This window comes from Drosophila elegans, unplaced genomic scaffold, assembly GCF_018152505.1.
Source record: "Drosophila elegans isolate 14027-0461.03 unplaced genomic scaffold, ASM1815250v1 contig_149, whole genome shotgun sequence".
In the NCBI taxonomy this organism is placed as follows: domain Eukaryota; kingdom Metazoa; phylum Arthropoda; class Insecta; order Diptera; family Drosophilidae; genus Drosophila; species Drosophila elegans.
Window position 1 is genome coordinate 4,034,873 of NW_024545513.1, and position 18,133 is coordinate 4,053,005.

The 18,133-nt window shown below is 39.0% G+C and overlaps 1 protein-coding gene across 1 annotated transcript; it reads right to left on the bottom strand.

Annotated features, from left to right (window-relative positions):
* Positions 1 to 553: 553 nt before the first annotated feature.
* On the bottom strand, positions 554 to 17,807 carry LOC108136293 (fasciculation and elongation protein zeta-2). The gene is made up of 5 exons (XM_017257379.2): positions 16,737 to 17,807; positions 3,344 to 3,810; positions 3,077 to 3,292; positions 2,927 to 3,016; positions 554 to 2,606 (listed from the first exon to the last, which is right to left on the bottom strand). The coding sequence occupies exons 1-5, from the start codon at positions 17,300 to 17,302 to the stop codon at positions 2,524 to 2,526; spliced, it is 1,422 nt and encodes a 473-aa protein (XP_017112868.1). The 5' UTR covers positions 17,303 to 17,807; the 3' UTR covers positions 554 to 2,523.
* Between the last annotated feature and the right edge of the window lie 326 nt (positions 17,808 to 18,133).

Consider the following 18,133-nt stretch of genomic DNA (forward strand, 5'->3'; position numbering starts at 1 on the left):
TACTGTGTGTGGTGTGGCCAGTTTACTCTGAACAAAAAACAGGAAAATGCCAGCAGAAATCGGTAGAAGTCTTTGGAAAGCGATTAGCGGAGACTTTAACCAACCAGAAAGTACAGTAAAGACATTATAGGTTGGATGCAACCATTCTCGCTACATGGTCGCCAGTTTGAGTAAGAAAATGCGAAAATATACTAAAAAGTAAGCCACAACATGTTTGTTTGGAAAATATAAAAAATTGTATATTCTCGAAAATTTCAAGCCAGTAACAGTTCTTAGTAAGATTTTATCCACTTGTTTACTTGAATTATTTTTAAATATAAAAATATTGGGTCAAGGATCTCAAAATATTGAGAGTACATCAAGCTAAAATCGAAAATATGAAAAAAAATTGCATGTTATTGATTTTTTTATACATTACCGTTAATACAACAGGAAAATTCGATTAAAGTTGGTAGAAAGCTGAAAATTTAAATCATGGTAACCATTGAATTTGTGCGATCTACATCACGGAATGCAATCCAATTAAAGTCCCCAAACACCAACTGCAAGAAAATAGTTTTTCTTCATTTTATTCAAGCAATTTAAAAGTTTTTCGGTTTGCCCATTGTACACAGAACTATGTATTTTGTGTTCTCTTTTACTAATTTATCAAATAAATATAATTTCCTTTCTAGGCTGTCATTTCATTTTTTTCGTTCGACTTTAACATGGACTCTTTAAATAATTTACAAATACACGTACAGTTAAGGGATTCTTTCTTAATTTTGTATCATATTACATGATTTATATAGCCTTTGTTTTTTTTTTGTTTTTTTTTGCTTTACTTTGCAGAGACCTAAAAAAGTCATATTTCAGTTAAATTTTTGCGTTTTAGTAAATACGTTTTCATTTTATTTATAAAGCGCGATCATATTTGATATACATTTATAATTTGTATATGAAGTCGTAAACATTTATGCAGTTTCTCTTGTGTGTGTTTTTGTCTTTCATATAGGTTTTCGATTTTTAGGTATGTATGTCTTGCATATCGTTTTCTAACAAAGGTACCTAAGATTTGCATTAGATGTGATTCATTTATCTTCAATTTGAAGAGCCAATCGAATGGGCTGGAAACTTCGACCTCCTTCGCTCTGTCAGCTCCTTTTCCATAACGTTTTGTCGTGTGAGATGTGAAACATGATATATGTATGTAAGTGTGGTTCTTTTCGGACTTGACATGATGCAACTTTATATATTTTATAATCCTCCTTAATTGTTTATCGTTTTACGTTTGCTTTTTTTAGTGTGATTTGTAGCTTAAATGGTAAAGAAAAAAGATCCTTTTATTGGTAATTATAATAAAAAGAAGAGCACTGTGCGCCTGACTGTTTTTTAGCTATTTTTTTTATTTTTTTTATAGTTATTATTAATTGTATTTATGCTTGTTCGGTAAAAGTAAATAACACAGCGTTTTCTATGCAAATTAAAATTAAATTTGTGTTTCCTTCATTTATATTAAACAATTGTTTTGAACAAAACAGAACGCATATTATGGCCTCGAAAAACAATAAAAATGAGTAAATTAGGTAAAGTAAAACTTAAAGCGAAGCTAAAACAATTTCTTCAACTGATTCTGATTTTCTGATGCCCGTCTCAAATGATATAAATTGCACTCGGAACACATTTGGAAACGGCGGATTTACCAGGGACATACAGGTCATATACAACTCTTACAATCAAGTTATACAATATATTACAAACAAGTTACTTATTTTACAAACTAGGGATAGGGATTGGCAGCCGAACACACAGATAAGCCCGATATCGTTCGATTACAGAAAGCTTGGCGAACATAATGCAAGCAGCGAATGGTTTTTGATCTGGATATTACACATATAGATGAAGTATATCAAGCTTTACCGGACGCGGAACTTGCGTCTGGCTTCAGATGCATTTATCATATAAATTTTAAGCTTAGTTGGAGTCTGCTGTATTATTAATACGAATGCTCTTTAGTATAAGTAACTTCTTCGACCTTTTTGGGAGAAAGTGAAGTGAGTATTGTTGCCATGGGAGGACTGGCTTAGTTCTTATAGACCGCTCACCGTAAATATTTCGTTAGATATATATATAAGTGTCTATATGTATGTATTACATGTATATTTTGTTGCATATTTTTGTTCTATCAGGATTGGCCAAGGAAAGGACTATGGCGATTGGAGAACTCCATTTTCGGTGCCTAAATAGATCGTAGATCGTAGAGCGTTTAGACACATCCAAAGAAGCGTTCTCAAATCCCCAGAGGTTCCTCCTGGAGCACTCCTGCTGTTTATGTGAATATCTTCTCCTGCTCAATGCTAACAATTGTTTCGCCTGAGTACACCGATTGCATTCAGAACAATAAGTTAAAGTACAAACTAATCATTAAATTATGTGTGTGGTGTGTGTATATGCAAGTTGTAAATAGATGTACGGTATAGTTGTATAAACACAGACAGAGAGATAGAGCGATAGCTGGGGATCCAATTCCTAGGGCTTATGCGCTTATGTTGGGCAGATCACCTTCAGGATGTAGTCCGTGAGAAGGGCCGGCACCGTCGGGCTGTCCTCGTTGATGGCCTTGAGAACTGCAAGAGATCGGGACGAATCGGAATTAGTGGGTTCTCAAGTATGACTATTGAGGAAAACGGTGCAAATCGAGGCGTTTCTTAAAACTTTTAAAATTGACTTTGAAATGTTTTAAATGTAAAAATTTTCTTTGGCATAAACTTTCTTTTAGCAATTTGAAAAAGAAAAATCGGCCTTGCCGTTTTCAATTAATAAATTACTATATAATTTCCACAACATTTTTATAGTGTCCAGATGAACTAGAATTTTTTTTTTTTTTGACTTTAAAGCCTAAAGGTGTGCACCGATTTGTATAGCTCATTTAATCCCAAATACTCACTTTTGATCAGGACCTGAAGGGACTGATTATTGGGCGTGCCGTTCTCCAGGTGATACGGAATGACGGTGGTCAAGTACTTGGGCTCGGGACCTGCGTGGATTAATAGTTTAGACAAGATAGGAATTCAAGTTTTGGGAATACGAAACTTACCCTGGAACTTGCCGCGCTTCTTCTCCACATGGTATTGTCGCCGCTTGTTCTGGACGGCCAGGAGCAGCGAGATGAAGGAGTTTTTCAGCTCCTTCTCGAACTCCAGCTCGTCGCGCAGGGCCAGCTCGTTGATGAGCGTCTCGCTCAGCTCCTGGATTAGGACCTCCATCTCCACGTATAGCTCGTTCAGCTGTGTCGTGGTCAAATACTGCAGTTCTGCAAAATTAAATTACGGATTATGGGCTTTATGTACATCGGTATACTTACTTTCCGCATAGAGGGGCGCTCCCAGGACCTCTCGCGCCTTCTCGATGACCTCCGAATCGCAGTTGTCCGGCTCGTCCAGCGGGCTCTCGGCCTCGTCCATGATGTCATCGATCTCCTTGATCACCTCCTCCATGGTCTTGATCGGCTGGTTTAGGATTAGGGCGTGCATGTCCAGGTCGTTGGCCACCGCCTCGTCCTCGCTGGCCAGGTCGTATAACTCATCGCCCGGAGTCTGGGCATCCAGTCCCATCGAAGATCCAGATCCAGATCCAGATCCGTTGCTCTGTGGATACGCCTGGTGGCTCTGGTGTTGCAGCTGTTGCTGCTGCTGGTTGCGCGCCTGCTGCTGCTGCTTCGTGTGGCTCTGGCCCAAATTCAGGGTGGGCATGTGCATCTGACGGGTGTACGACTTGGACCAGTCGATGGGCAGAATATTGCCGAAGTTGCCTGTGATGGTCCACCACATTCTGGAAGGGCAAGGCAAAGTACGAGAGATGTTTTTAGAAAAGCAAACAACCAGATAACAACCGACAGATATTAATCATATTTATAACTGACTGGGCATGGCCACGTTTTAAAACAAACTCGCGCTCTGGCTTTTAAAGTTTTCATATTGACAGGCAGACGGACATGGCTAGATCGACTCGGCTGTTGATCCTAATTAAGTAAAAATTTCTATAAATTTGGATCATAGTTATTGTTTTTTAATGTTGCTATATTTATAAGCCATAACATTCATGTTGGCCATTTCAATGTGTCTAATGACTTGTATGAAAGTGACCCACAAAAATGTATAAAGATTGTTGTAGTTTGCAATTAAACCCCGAAGCGAATCTGTATTGTTATTTACATGTTAAAACCTTGTTTAAATTGTGCGTAAATAGTACATTTCAGCTAATTTTACTGCCAGGAAAAAGGCTCCTGCAAATTGCAGAGCTCTCAAGGCCGTCTCTAAGGCTTATGTGCTTTGCAAGTGAAAGGAACGCCATTTATTGGAGTGCCTTGGCAGGCAGTAATGAGTTCTTTTTTTCCTTTCATCATCTTGCCATTCTTTGTACAGCTCTTGACACCTCTTGGCCACCGTTTTCCACCCTCTCCGCCCGGGAAAATGCCCATTTGGACCTGGGCCGACTAATGTTCCGTGCACTTGTCGCCGCCCACAAAACTCGAGAGCTCACACTTATCGGGCCTGCATGCGGGAAATAAGGAAAGAACTGGCACAATAAACTACCAAGTGCTGCCCGCTTTTCTGAGGAAGGCCTAAGCCACTGACAAATTGCCTTGCAGCAATCACGCACATCGTTCCCGAAGATAATGAGGCAGATGCAGTTTTATCTTGGGCTAAAGTGGCAAATGTCAATGTGGAAGTTTCGTATAAACATGCAGTGGCACTTCGATAACTATGACTTGTGCACAGGCAAAGATAAAAGTCGGCTTCAGCCGATAAAAACTGTTGTGTCGAAAGAAAAATTTATTTAAGGCGCACATTCGTAAAAGTTTAAATGCTTCAAAAGTGTAGAAACACTTATTTCGTGCTTGATTTTCTTCAAAATGTCTTAAAAACACTGCAATAGATTATTTAATATGAACTTTGAAGAAATGATGCGATTAAAAACCTGAAAGACAAACAAAAAACATCTAATCATATTGATTAGAGTTTAAACGTAGTTAAATTTAAACTCTTTAATTTATTTTTTGTAACAGTTTACTGATCAAATTTTCAACAAAATTAGGTATATTTTATTTGTATTGCTCAAAATTAAACGTACAATAATAAAATCGGACAAGAAATGCACTCAGTTAGTCCATTTAGATCTTTAGACCGTTTTGTAGATACTTCACTGTAATCTTCACGGTTTTCCCCTTCCATTCCCTTAGTCTTTGGCATTGGGCCCACATTTATTGCCAGAAGAGTTTGTCAATCAGACAGTTTGTCTGTTTCGAGTTTGCTGGCACATTTGCTATCAAATTTCATGATCATTGCCAATCATTTAATTGCCCTATGTTCCGCTTTCCCTTCGCCTTGTACAGCCACCGATTTCCGGTTCTCAGTGGATATACCCCATAATTATTCATGCTCTACATTGCCAAGCAATTGAGTGCACTTTGCTGATTAGTTGAAGATGAGTCACTAAAAATGGGGGATTTATTGGTGAGGAAAGAAAAAGTAAGTGGAAATCGCAATTGGCTACCACCTATGAATATTTCGATCAAAATTTCGAAAGGGAAATCAGACTCTAACGATTTCAATGCCATTAGGGCAAGTCACAAATTTAAGAATTTATCAACCAAGAGGTTTAAACCTTCAACAAACAATAGAAAAATCAATTTCGAAATTAGCCGAATTCGGACAAATTTTCCTTATTTTTATGCTTCACACCCCTTGGGTAAATGAACTTCCGTACGTCATTCGGTTGGACAGCAACAATTTGCTCGAAAAGAACAAATATCATTTATGACAACAATGGAAATATATTTTTAAATTTAGCTCATAATATTTTATGGAGACCCCCCACCCACTTCAACCATTTCGATTTTTCGCTGGAATTTTTTGCTTAAAATGTATAAAATAAGACTGCAACAATTACAGCGATGCATGGTGAGGAATTTTTGCATTTGCAAATCTTGGAAAAATTATAACAAGAAACAAAAACAGAAGCCAAAGGAAAAACAAAAGCAAGTGGAAAATAAAAGCCGAAAAGATGAGAAATGTGCGAAACAAGCAGAGCGCATAAATTGTTCGTGACAACACGCGGGGGGTGCTGATTATGGGTCCAAGGCGTAGAAGGGGGGTTAAGGGGGGTCAAGAGGTAACTGCGTCAGGTAAACGATAATATCTGCACATACAGTGTGTTTCACGAGCATACGACATTTAAAGACACAATTCTTGGCAATAGACAAGAGTACTACGGCAATTATTAAGTCAAGGGAAAAGCCACTCAAAAGTTTATCAAAAAATTCTAAATATATCTAAATGACTCTTTACTTTAATAGTAACTTTATGAATATAGCAAAGTCTGAGAAAGAGCCCAGCTTTGAACTGGTTTAAGAACCTAAAATTAAAATAAACAAACATATTAATTTAGAAGTCTTTAATTTTATTTAATTGTGATCCTAGATAGATGATTTTTAAAGATTAACCTTGCCTCTTGTCATACAGTTGTGATAGGCACCGTATGCACAGCCACACTAATAAATATATATGTGAATTCGTCGAGTGCAGGCGCTGTATCTCGGTTCGGTATGTGTCGAGGCCGCTTTATAATTTATATATATACAATATATAAATGTACATATATACATACATACGTGTTTCAATGAATACTCTACGTGTCTGTGATGCGATGTGATGTGGGCAACACTTTTGGAGCACACCATGATGTCGGATGGCGCAGACGAAAGGCGGACAGATTACGAATGAATATTTAAACTGTCATCAAAGCGAACTAATTACGGAGCACTCACTCCGTCAGAAAAAAAACTCTTTGGGAAAAGCCGGACCCGGCTAATCTAACTCGGAAATGGTCGTGTATCAAGTGGATTTATACGCACTGAAATTGACACATCAGTTGAATTTGTGTTGGCAGTCCAGCCAGAAAATTTAGGTCAGAGCGGATGAGTATAACTAATGGGGTATGACCTGGTTTTATTCAGTCCGAATTGTTCAAAATTAACTGAAGCCCTTATTAATTTCTGAAACGAACTAATTTACAGGTTTAAGATTCCTAAACGACCAACAGCTAGAAACAAATATGAAGTTTTTCTTTTGCATCTTATAGAATTCATGGTATCTTCAACATAATTGGAACATAGGACTTATATTAAAGGTGCGCAGATAGTTAACCCAGTTTCTAGAAAAGAAACAAATGATTATGATTAAAAACATTTGTATTTATACTTAAAAGATAATCCCTCTTTATGAGGAACTTTCTCAAGTACTTGGCATTTCATCGCCATCAACTTCGGACCTCTGCAGAACTCATTTCCTTATCGCTGACAACCAATTCAGATTACATCTCCGGGTAAATGCCTAGGCATTCCATAAATTTCCATCATCGACTTGGGCAATTAGTGCACAGACTCAGACTCACACGCACCCATTCCCCATTTCCCATCACCCATCGGCAATTATAATTACGGGCCCCATATATTATGAAGATGGAATCTAAATCTACCCACTGACCACTTATCATAAACGGGCCACACGTTGTGCCGTGAACTCTTTTTTGGGATCGCTTTCGTTTCGGGCCGGCCCCTTATCTTTCGGTTCGGGGAGCTCTGACCCTGACCCGATAATTCGGGGCGTGGCAAATCCAATCTATGGGCATACTATACTATTGGAATATTAATATTTGGATGCGGGGCCTGGTGCCACATGTTCACATGTCCGACAATTAGCAGTTTTAGTCTCGAAAAACGCCCCACGAAACATGAGCTCATCGTTTGGACAAACATCATATTTAATAACAATTGGCGAGGAGGAGAAAATGCCTTAAGAACCGAAGACTTAAATACTCTATCGTGAGTCTAAATTAAAATTTAAGAGATGACAGAACCATTTATTGGGACTCTAAAACTGCTACCATAACAGATAGAAATGCTTAAATTTGATAAACTGACGGGAGCCGCTTGAAGTATTGTGAAAAAGTCATAATAGCCATTTGGTTAGGGTAAAGAACCACAAAGTTTCGTTGATGAAAATTTATGATGAAAATGGAAATGAAATATTTTAATGAATTTTAATTGTGTGTACTTAGATAACCGAATAAATTTGTGTCTCCAGCTGATGAATCAGCGCCGCACAAATTGGCCATCCCAATCCCATCATGATGATGTCCATGATGATAATGATGGTGGTGATGATGATGATGATCAGTTGCACAGTCCAAGTGTCCCACTGGCTTCCCTTCACTTTCCCCCCTTTTCTTTTCACTGAATTGGCTTAATTTCGCCCACGTTGTGTTGACTTTTTTCCTCTTCTCTTTGTATATTTTGTATTTTTCAGATAATTGTGGTTGGCATTTGTCGGTGCTGCTTCTTCCTGATTTTCGTATTTCTGTTTTGACTCCAACCAAATTGGAATTTCATAGGAAATGAATAATATGGTGGGTCTATTCGCCGCGAAAAACGAAGAAATAACTTTCTAATACGGTTCGAAGTATTTTTATGGCATTCGAAGGGAAATGTGGAATTGAGATGGTATGAAAACTTCGTTAAAAAGACCCAAAAAACTAACTGCAAGACACAAATATTAAGATTTTCTTTGGCATCTTATAGAATTGTTTTTAATCTTCAAAATAATTTTCTAATCCTAATAGGACTTATCGTCGATTTTTGATGAATGTTTATTTTGTTTTCACAAAATTTCTTAACAAGAAATAAATAAATAACTTACATACATGACATTTATTCCCAATATGAAAACTATTCATCAAGAGTTTAATATCTTTAACTGGTTCTTTAATGCAATACTATGTTTAATAGGTGAATTGAAAATTTAAAGTTTGGTCTACGGAAAGGGAGCGGTGGCCTATCAGGTTTCACCGAACTTTTTTACAATTTCAAATATTTGTTTCGACAGCTATTGTTTTCTTATTTTTTTTTTTTTGTATTTTAAGGTTCGTTCACACGTATTTTCACTCAACCACAACGCGCTCAACATTCGCACATTTAATTTTCGGCAACTTGCAGCTGACTTATTACAAGAGGGCGACTACTTGATACCCTTTTACGGAGGCTTCAACTTATTACCTCTTAATTAATTAACAAATTTAAAAATAGGTAGATCATAAAAACTGTTTTATTTTCAAAAAAACAACTATGGGGTTATCCACAAGAATCGAAAAACAAAAATACAATTGAAACGAGATGAAATTATATATTAACACATAGTATAAATCATTTTTCTAAGTGAAACTAACCGAAATAAGACAAAAAGGAATAGTGAGACAGGTAAATCGGTTGAATTTTTGGGGTGTTCGTTATTTTTTGTTTGTTGGCTTGCATTGTTCATTGTGTAGAGTGTGAAAGTTTTCACTTTTTCCCTCATCTGTCCCCTTTGCTATGAAAAGTAGAGACTTATTTTCAACCTAAGATATGAGCACACAAACAGCTGGATTCAAAATAATAGTACCCAATATTGAAAGGTTTTTAAAATTGTTGGAGATCTAAGCAGAACTTCTTAGCTTAGATATTCTAAAACATTGCTTTATAGTTTTGTGATCTTTGATTAGTTTTTATTTACCATTTGCTGTTTTGCAGCGTTTTTCACACGCCCTTCACTAAAATTTTGAGCCCAGCTGTATATATTTACTGTGACAACAAATACATGGATAGAAAAATGCCACCACAAACTAAAACACACACTTGCAAAGTAAAAACTAAAATAACAAGAAAGGAAGTCAACTCGGGGAAGCCGAAGTTTATATACCCTTTCAGGTAATGCAAAAATTAAATATACTTTAAAAATCTTAATTTCAAATTGTGTATATGTTTACAAACTTTAAAGCTATAATGATGTTTAGCTCAGTTATTCGATCGTTCCTATGGCAGCTATTAGATATCGTTTTCCGATTTGAATAAAAGCGTAACTCTGAATTATTAAACCTTTACTATGTGCAACAAAAATATTTTTAAAATTAAAAATTAGAGAAGTTAAAATTGTTTTTTTCATTAGTTGCTATTTATTATTCTGATTGTTCCCATGGGAGCTATATGAAATAGTCGTCCGAACATATATACTTTATGGGGTCGGAAATGTCTCCTTCACTTCCCACTAAAATTATAATACCCTCTGCAAGGGTATACAAATCATCAGCGAGAGGTAGGAAAATCATGTCTTGCACACACTTCAAAGTGTTTCTAATTTTAGGCTGTTCACACTTTGCGTTGGCACCGGAGTCGCGTAGCCTATATAGTCGATCCAAATTCAAATCGAGCTGTGTGTTAATGGACAGAGTGGAGTGGATGGGATGGAGAATCGGGGACACGGAAAATGACATCGGTGACAAAAGCAAAAGAGCTGGGGTAGTTGGTTTCGATTTGATTTCAAGGCTACACAGCAAAAAACTTAATTTAAAAAGAAAACTTAAATTAAAGTCTTGTAGATGTGAAATCCAAAAAAAAGTCATCATTACATAAGTTTCATCTCAAATGTATCTACAAGTTATGTATTATTTTCGAAAGATTCATACTTTATAACAACATCTACTATCATCTGATCGTAAATACTTTAAGTTCGTGCAAATAAACAAAATTAAAATAAACCGTTTACACTTTTAAGCGAGGCTTTGCCATTTTGTTTTCGTTGCGTGCCTGAGAAAAATCAATTTATAATTAATTTGTATAAATAGGCCATTAACATTAACAAAACGCGCATAAGAGAGCCGCTCGAAAGAGGGAGAAACTGAGAAATATCTATGGCTTCGTCTTTGGCTTCCATGGCAATCTAACAGCGTCCGAAACCGCAGAAGAAAATGTTGGCAGTTATGTGGCCCATAAACAAATAACAGCAAAAATGCAAACAAAACAAAAACAAAAACATGTAACACACATATCGCATAAAAGTGTGTATATATAATATTGTAGATGAGAAGCAACGACCGCGGAGAAGCAGCTTACTGTGAAGCGAAGATTGTGAGCCCAATTCGAAGAAGAAAGATTGAACAAAATAATTCAAAAAGCTGTAATGTAGTAGCTTAAGCCTAACGTTATATTATTTCACTATTTTAATGCAAGCCTGCTCGCTAAGTTGTGTTAATACTTTTTAAAAAAGGCTTACGACTTTTTTATAAATTCCTTATGCTCCACCAAAAGGAAACGTTTTTCAGCCTTATATTTGCGTAACATTCGTTGAGATGTCAGTCATGTTATGCAAAAGAGTTATTTGAACAACGAGCAGACACAGTCGCCCCCGCAGGCGACAGGCTTTGTTGTTTTGAGTTCAAGGACTATTATGAGTCGTCTGTTGGCGGAGCATCCTTGGCGCATCCTTGGAGCACCGTATCCACTTCCCACTCCCACCACTCTGTCCTGCAATCGCACTCCTTCAATTCAACGCCAGAGTCAGCTGCAGATGGCGATGCAGTTTCAGATACAGATTTCGTTGCAAAGGCTTGGCTAAATTATACAACACCCATACTTAACTCTCTTTCGACCCCAGTTTTCGCCATTACTTGTTCTCTCTTTTTTTCTCCGAGCTTTGTCCTTGACTGTATACCAAATGTTATTTTATTTGTTTGTTTGCCCTGTGTTATTGTTGATGATGTAATATTGCCGCAAAGGCAAAGGCTCGAGCTCCGCTCTTGTGTTTGTGCTGGATTAGTCATCAGATATCTCTTCGATGGCAGTCAGACATTTCTAATATTCGAATGGCGCCCAATTGTGGCCGAAAAGTTTCTTCTTGGGAAGTTGAGTGAGGTTAGGTCGGGCAATTAGCATTCGGGGTGGTGATGGTGGTGGTGGGTGTATTTCGGGTGTCTAGTGTGTGTGCCTAGTGGCTGGCTCGTGTCCCCGGACGACGCCTCACAAACAATGCCCAAAAGGTTAACGTCCTTTGGCCCCCTTGCTTTGGACTTGCAGGCAACCCCTAAAGGCCGGGTCCGAAAAGTCGTTGTGGCCTGGAAATGGCACTCATGCAATTCCCCCAACCCATAACCTCCACCCAGTTCAGTTCCTTCCGCCTACTATAATGCATTCAAATTGATAAGTATTCAGCGCCAGTTCGCTCTTTCTCACAAAACACGCATACGACACGTTGTCGGCATGACTCATCCAGCGGATACGGATTCCGAAACTACCCGACTACAATTCCTGTCGCATAGCCACACAGAGAAAAATAAGACGTAAAGTATTAAATGCTTAGTATAAAACTAAATCTTAAGAAATACATTTCATGCAATATTGTTGCACAGAGAAACCTTATTATATATGTATGAAAGAAAATGCCGATTATAAAAATAAATATGAAATATTTCTTATTTCTTATTTCAGACAGTCGAGGTCAAATTTTTCCTCTGTGAATACATTCTATTGTTGTTTTTATTTGCCACTTATGTCAAAGGGCGGTTATTATGGCCGCTAGGCCGTGTCCTGTTAACCAACCCCCAGATAGACCATCCACTGGCACAGTCACTTCTGATTATTTATAGCAGGGACCCCGCTTAATTGATTACCATGCAGTTCAGTGGCTGCCCTTATTGTCAAGACTTTGAAGAAAGCCCGAAGTGAGCTTAAGTTTCAGCCAACTAATATAGCAGTTACCGACCAATTCATAAACCTAAGCCGGAAGGCTTTCAATTATACTCGCGTCGAGCTTCAACTGATAAAAATATATCCAGTAAGTGAGTTTCATATTTGAGAAGACGACTCTTAAGTGTTTATTAAGTTCTCTTCCCAGAACCAGCTGTTTAATTCCATTTCTAGAGCCTCTTAAACGCATTGCGATCTTGGAACTGATTTCATAGTCGTAGAAGGCCGTAAACTCGTTAACAGGTTTCCTAGCCAAATACCAATTAAGAGAAATCAACGCTTCGGCATTTGCAAGATCTTGAGTTTCGAGCGGTGGCATTGCGTGTGGTCAATTAATAACCGAATGCTCATATCTATCTGACTGCAACTTGCTAAGATCGCGAGCGATCACACCAAGCAGCTTTTGGCATTTTGCCGTAAATGGTTGCGAACAAGTTTTTGCAATACACCGGTAATAATGATTATGATCAACGTAGAGAATGCAGCAAAAAAGATGGTCTGTTCTGTGTTAAGCAAAATAGGAAAAATGTATAACTTGGTCAAGCCTAAAAGCCGGGTTAAAACTAACAGAGCAGAAATAATTTGAATTTGTACCATTCGTAATATTTTTTAACTAAGAGTGGTCTTCAAAGTTTGGTAATTTCTTGAACTCTGTTAACCAAATTCCCATTTTAATAGAAAATGATATCGTCCTAACCGCCTTGCCCTATATTCGATATACACTATCTTCGCTTATGCTTAGCAGTGCGGTTGATTTAATGCGACAGGCGGCAGATGCAACTTTTGCACCCGAAGGATGCAGGACATTGAACCCCGCTGTGAAACAGCAATCGATTGAGGTCTTGGCTTGGGTACTTGGCCGCAAAAGTGGGTCGCCGGTTGCCAGCAACATTCAATTATGAGCAAGAAGTCACAATAGCATCGGCACCTTTTCGGTCAAGTCGAGTGCTTTGCTTTCGGTTGGGTTCGGCAAAAGAAACCGGAAGAATGCTGGCCATATGGAGCGCATTTTATATGTGCCACAATGCCCAGCCAAACTGGGCATATGATAATCAACTCGATTACTAATCGTGTCTGTTCTGCGTATTACGTTTTTATATTTATATATTATATATATTTTACAGCTTATAGGAGAATTATTCGATAAGAATTTTAGCAAAGTAAGGTGCTCAAAATCGAAACTGTTTATATAACGAGTTTTTGCTCTCAAAGAGTGTTTTAATCTTCGGTTTTTTAAGTGAGTTTTCCTCTTGCGTTTTTGTCATCTTGCACTCGGGATTTCTTCTTCTTGTCCCGTTGCCAAGAGCTTTTCCTTGTTGACGCAACTTTTCCGCACGAACCGAACAAACTTTGTCCTTGGAGCAGCTGCCACTAATCAGAGCGGAATGCAGTTAGAAACTTGGTCGAAACCGGTGGAATGGGAAAAAGGAGTGGGTGATGTAAATAGAAAAAAGTTTCCAGGAAAGCAGGAAGGGACTGGAACAATAGAGTAACCTTCAACCTTCGGCAACCTTACTCAGCACAATTTCCACTGAATCATTATTAAATAAGGTAAATATTGACAACAGGCGTTGACGTCGCAGTTTTGTTTTACGCGCCGACACACAAGAATAAAACATTTGCATACAGCATCTGGTGTAGCTTTTCCATACCCTTTGCTCGCCAAAGGATTTTTGTCTTTATTTCTTTCCAGCTACTTTTATTTGAAAATCCTTTTTCAAGGTATTTAAAAACCGACATGGTATCAGGAAAATATTTCAGAATCTTAGATATTTATATAACGTCAAGATTATTTATATAAAATAATAATACTTGGTAGTTTAAATTTATATAAACCGATTGTATGAAAACAAGACTTTATCGTAAATACGTATTTGTAGGTGTATCGTAAGCCCGATACACTCCTTAATACCCTCTACCCATAAGAACAAAGGCAGTGACAGTTAGTTGGGCAGCACAAGATGCACTCGTGTAGATGAGAGAGAGAGAGAGAGAGATAGGGAGAGAGGTGGGGTCAGAAGAAGGAGGGGTGGGGGTGAGGCCAAGGTGCAGAGAGAGCGGTGGCAATGAATACTCATGGCTCAAAAAAAACGCAATTAAGACAAACTGCAGCAGAGCGAACGACTTCGGTTGACTGCGTTGCTGCAGAGTTTTGTCACCTCTAAACAGTTTCCAGAAGGCAGGGGTGGGTGCATAGGAATGATAAAGGGGCACCAAATTTATGTTCTTTCATAGGGTAAGGGCGTTTTCTTTAAAGATTTTTGACACTGCTTAGATTGACATATGTATCAACAAAGATGTTTTGTAATTTTTAAAAAAGTTTATTTTTCTAAATTATTTTTACTTTTAATATCTATAAAGCTTATCATAAAACTGTCCACCATTTTTGATATGATGGCCGTAAGACATTTCAAAAAAATTTAATTTGTAAATCAGAAGAAAAAATATCAAAATCAATTAATTCTGATTTATGGGCAAATACTGAAATGATTATTCATTGCGGCCGTGCAATTTTCAGCTGGAATTTCAATCTTTGTTTCTTAACACGTCTAAATACTTTTGACACACATGTGTGTACAGACATTTGAGTACAGTGAATATAGGAAATAAAAAAAATACGATTTAATGATTAAATTTTATTTGAAAATTGTCTTCTAAATATTACCAAACGGGACCGTATATAAAAAAAAAACTAGTGGAGTTTATCGGAAATAATTCAGAAAATAATTTTTTTTCGATTTTCGAAAAGGTATAAGCTTACAGAATCAACTACATGAGCGTATAATATAAAACCGTAAATGTAATTTCATATAATTTTTCCATTTTACCCTTCAGCGAATGTCGACTGTGTGTTTATTTATTTGCGCAGGATGTGAATTAGTATTTGCGCTCGTAAACACACACAACACACACGCACATAGATCGCGGGTGTGCACGCGATTATCAAATTTATGGCTGATGTCAGCCGAGAAAAAAGAGATAGATAGGAGCTGTATAGTATTATTGTTGTTCGCTCATCTCTGGATTTGCATTGGACATCCGAGTCGAAGTGGAATCTCTGAAAGCTGGAAAGTAAGACTGGTTTCTTGTGGCGCCCGCGTAACCCTTTCACCCAGGGTCCCCCCTCACCACCTCTCAACAACTCTCTTCCCGTTTATCTGGCCAATGCTCCGTGAAGTGTTTATCTGGCCACTGGATATAAATCATTTATTGCCCCACCCCCTCCTCCACACCACTTTGAGCGATTGCCACTTTCCCGACATAAGCGGCTGCGGCTGGAACTACGGGGTGCTACAGGGTGCCCAGGTTTACCAGGTTGCATCCACTAGGCGCAACAGTCGCCTGAAGACCGGATGAAAGCAGCGAAAACTCCTGGCACTTTTATCGATCCAACAAGAAAGCACCAGCACCCACCCACCATTGGCGGACCGGGCAGGATTACGTCGTTATGTGGCGCCGGGCCTGAAACAGCCAGCCGTGGATTGGGGGTTGGAGGTTTGGGGGTCAGGGGTCGGGAACTACGGGGAAGCGCTCCAAATTCGGAGCATGCGCACTTGCCACCAGCAGCGTCGCAATAGACGCAATAGACACGAAAGCACAAAAACACAAAACATCGCGGAATGCACTTTACATAACTCGGATTTTAAATTGTCGCATGCGGCATCCTTAGACTTTGGGTTCACACACTTGGCTAATTCTGCAGTGAATTTTTGGGTACAGAATATACAGAATACACTACAAATCCACCCATTGCATACATAACTTTCAGTACAGAGAAAAAAAAAATAGTGGTAGTTTCAACTTTACTATTAAGTGATGATCATAAAACACAAAATTGCATATATATATATGTACATAGATCATTGCTTATTTCAGTCAATTAAAAAACGTTTCCATCGATCTGATTAGACTTTTTTTTATTGGTTTTCGAACATCATCTGCCCCTGTTAATTTATAGCAACCCAAATTAGATTGTTCCTCGAACTATAATACATAAATTTCTGATTTCAAGCACCCAAAATGGTTGTAGTAGTTAAATGGCTATCCAAAACTAATCTGAGGAACATCATTTTGGTACGGTGTAAATGCATCTGCCCTATCAGAATGAAATAAGTCCCCATTAAGTTACAGCAAATGGACTTACTGGCATTCGTTCATGATCTCCTCCTGGCTGCGCACCTGCACTGGAGCCAGCTCCTCGACGTTCTCCTCGTAGTTGCCGAAACACTTGGTTATTTTCTCGTCGAAGGTGTTAACCAGGTCCTCCAGACTACCGCCGAAAGTCTCCGTGAAGTTGTCCACATGGTCGGCGCCGCCGGCGGTCAAGGAGCGCTTCTCCAGGCCATCCAGACCCGATCCGGCGGCCTCGCCCGGCACCAATCCCACATCGGACAGGCCCAGGTCTATGACCGATCCGCCGCCCTGCAGCGTGTTGCAGTTGGGGCTGATGGAGCCAGCTCCTCCGGGCCCTCCTCCCCCGTTCTTGCTCACGTGCGCATCGCGGACCGCATCCTCCAGGAGGCGCAGCTTGGCCGCATCCGGCTTGCCACCGGAGGAGGCGGAGGAATCCTTGAGATTCAGGTTGAGCGTGTCGTTGAGGGCGTTCTGATTCGAGATGAAGTCACAGCCGCCCCACTCGTCCGTCTCCTCGAACTTTGCCAACGGAGCTTCGAATTTTAGCTCGGCCATTTTGGTGCCGAGGTCACGCATGGCACGCGAAAAGGATTCTCTCAAGGATTCGGATTGCCCTCCGATTCCGATTGCGATGGCGATGGCGATTGGACTTTGGTGGGCAGTAGTAGCGTTTTGTATTAGCGCGCTTCCCTTATTTTCCTCACATTCACACACCCGCACACCGTTTTCCACCGACTTTTCCGTGCTGGCTGCAAATATGTTGCAACCCCTAATTCGGCTGGGAGTGGGTAGTCGTTCTCGGGGTTGAGCGGGGCTTTCGATTTCGACGGGGGAAGTGCCCCGGAACACTGGAGTCCGTACTGCGATTTCGGGCAACTCCAACTGGACTTATTCCGATTTGATTTTCAGGTGTCCTGCTTTTCTGTCCGCCAAACGAGCACAATTAACACTAAAACAATAAAAAAAACAAATCACACTAGCACTCAGTCGCGGCTCAGCTGCTCAAAATCTTTAGTTTGGTTTCTATTCTGTTTGTTAGCCTTTCGCTGGCGACTGCACTCCAATTGGATCTGACACAAACAACGCACAAATAGAGATGGCGAAACTTCGATGCCAACATCGATGTTTTCAAAACATCGGTTTCATCGATACTTGACGGGGCAATATCGATGTGTTCCCATCTCTAGTCTGATTTCCCACATTTTACACATTTTTTACGATTCCACTTTAGTTCTTGTACACCGAAATATATATTAACAATTTAGAAAATTATTCAAACACTTATATATTAACTGAACGCTAGCACAGCAATGTTGCAGTGTTAATTGATATTTGAATAATTCAAAGTACTATTTAGTACATTCATTTTAAGTAGAGGCGCAACCCCATATTTAGACACAACCCAAG

Excerpts from the sequence above, each read along its gene's own strand:
- LOC108136293 (XM_017257379.2), bottom strand. The coding sequence starts at position 17,302 with ATGCGTGACCTCGGCACCAAAATGGCCGAGCTAAAATTCGAAGCTCCG. Across the intron at positions 3,811-16,736 it reads GAGATCATGAACGAATGCCA|AATGTGGTGGACCATCACAG; the intron begins GTAAGTCCATTT and ends TTGCCCTTCCAG. Across the intron at positions 3,017-3,076 it reads GAAGCGCGGCAAGTTCCAGG|GTCCCGAGCCCAAGTACTTG; the intron begins GTAAGTTTCGTA and ends TAATCCACGCAG.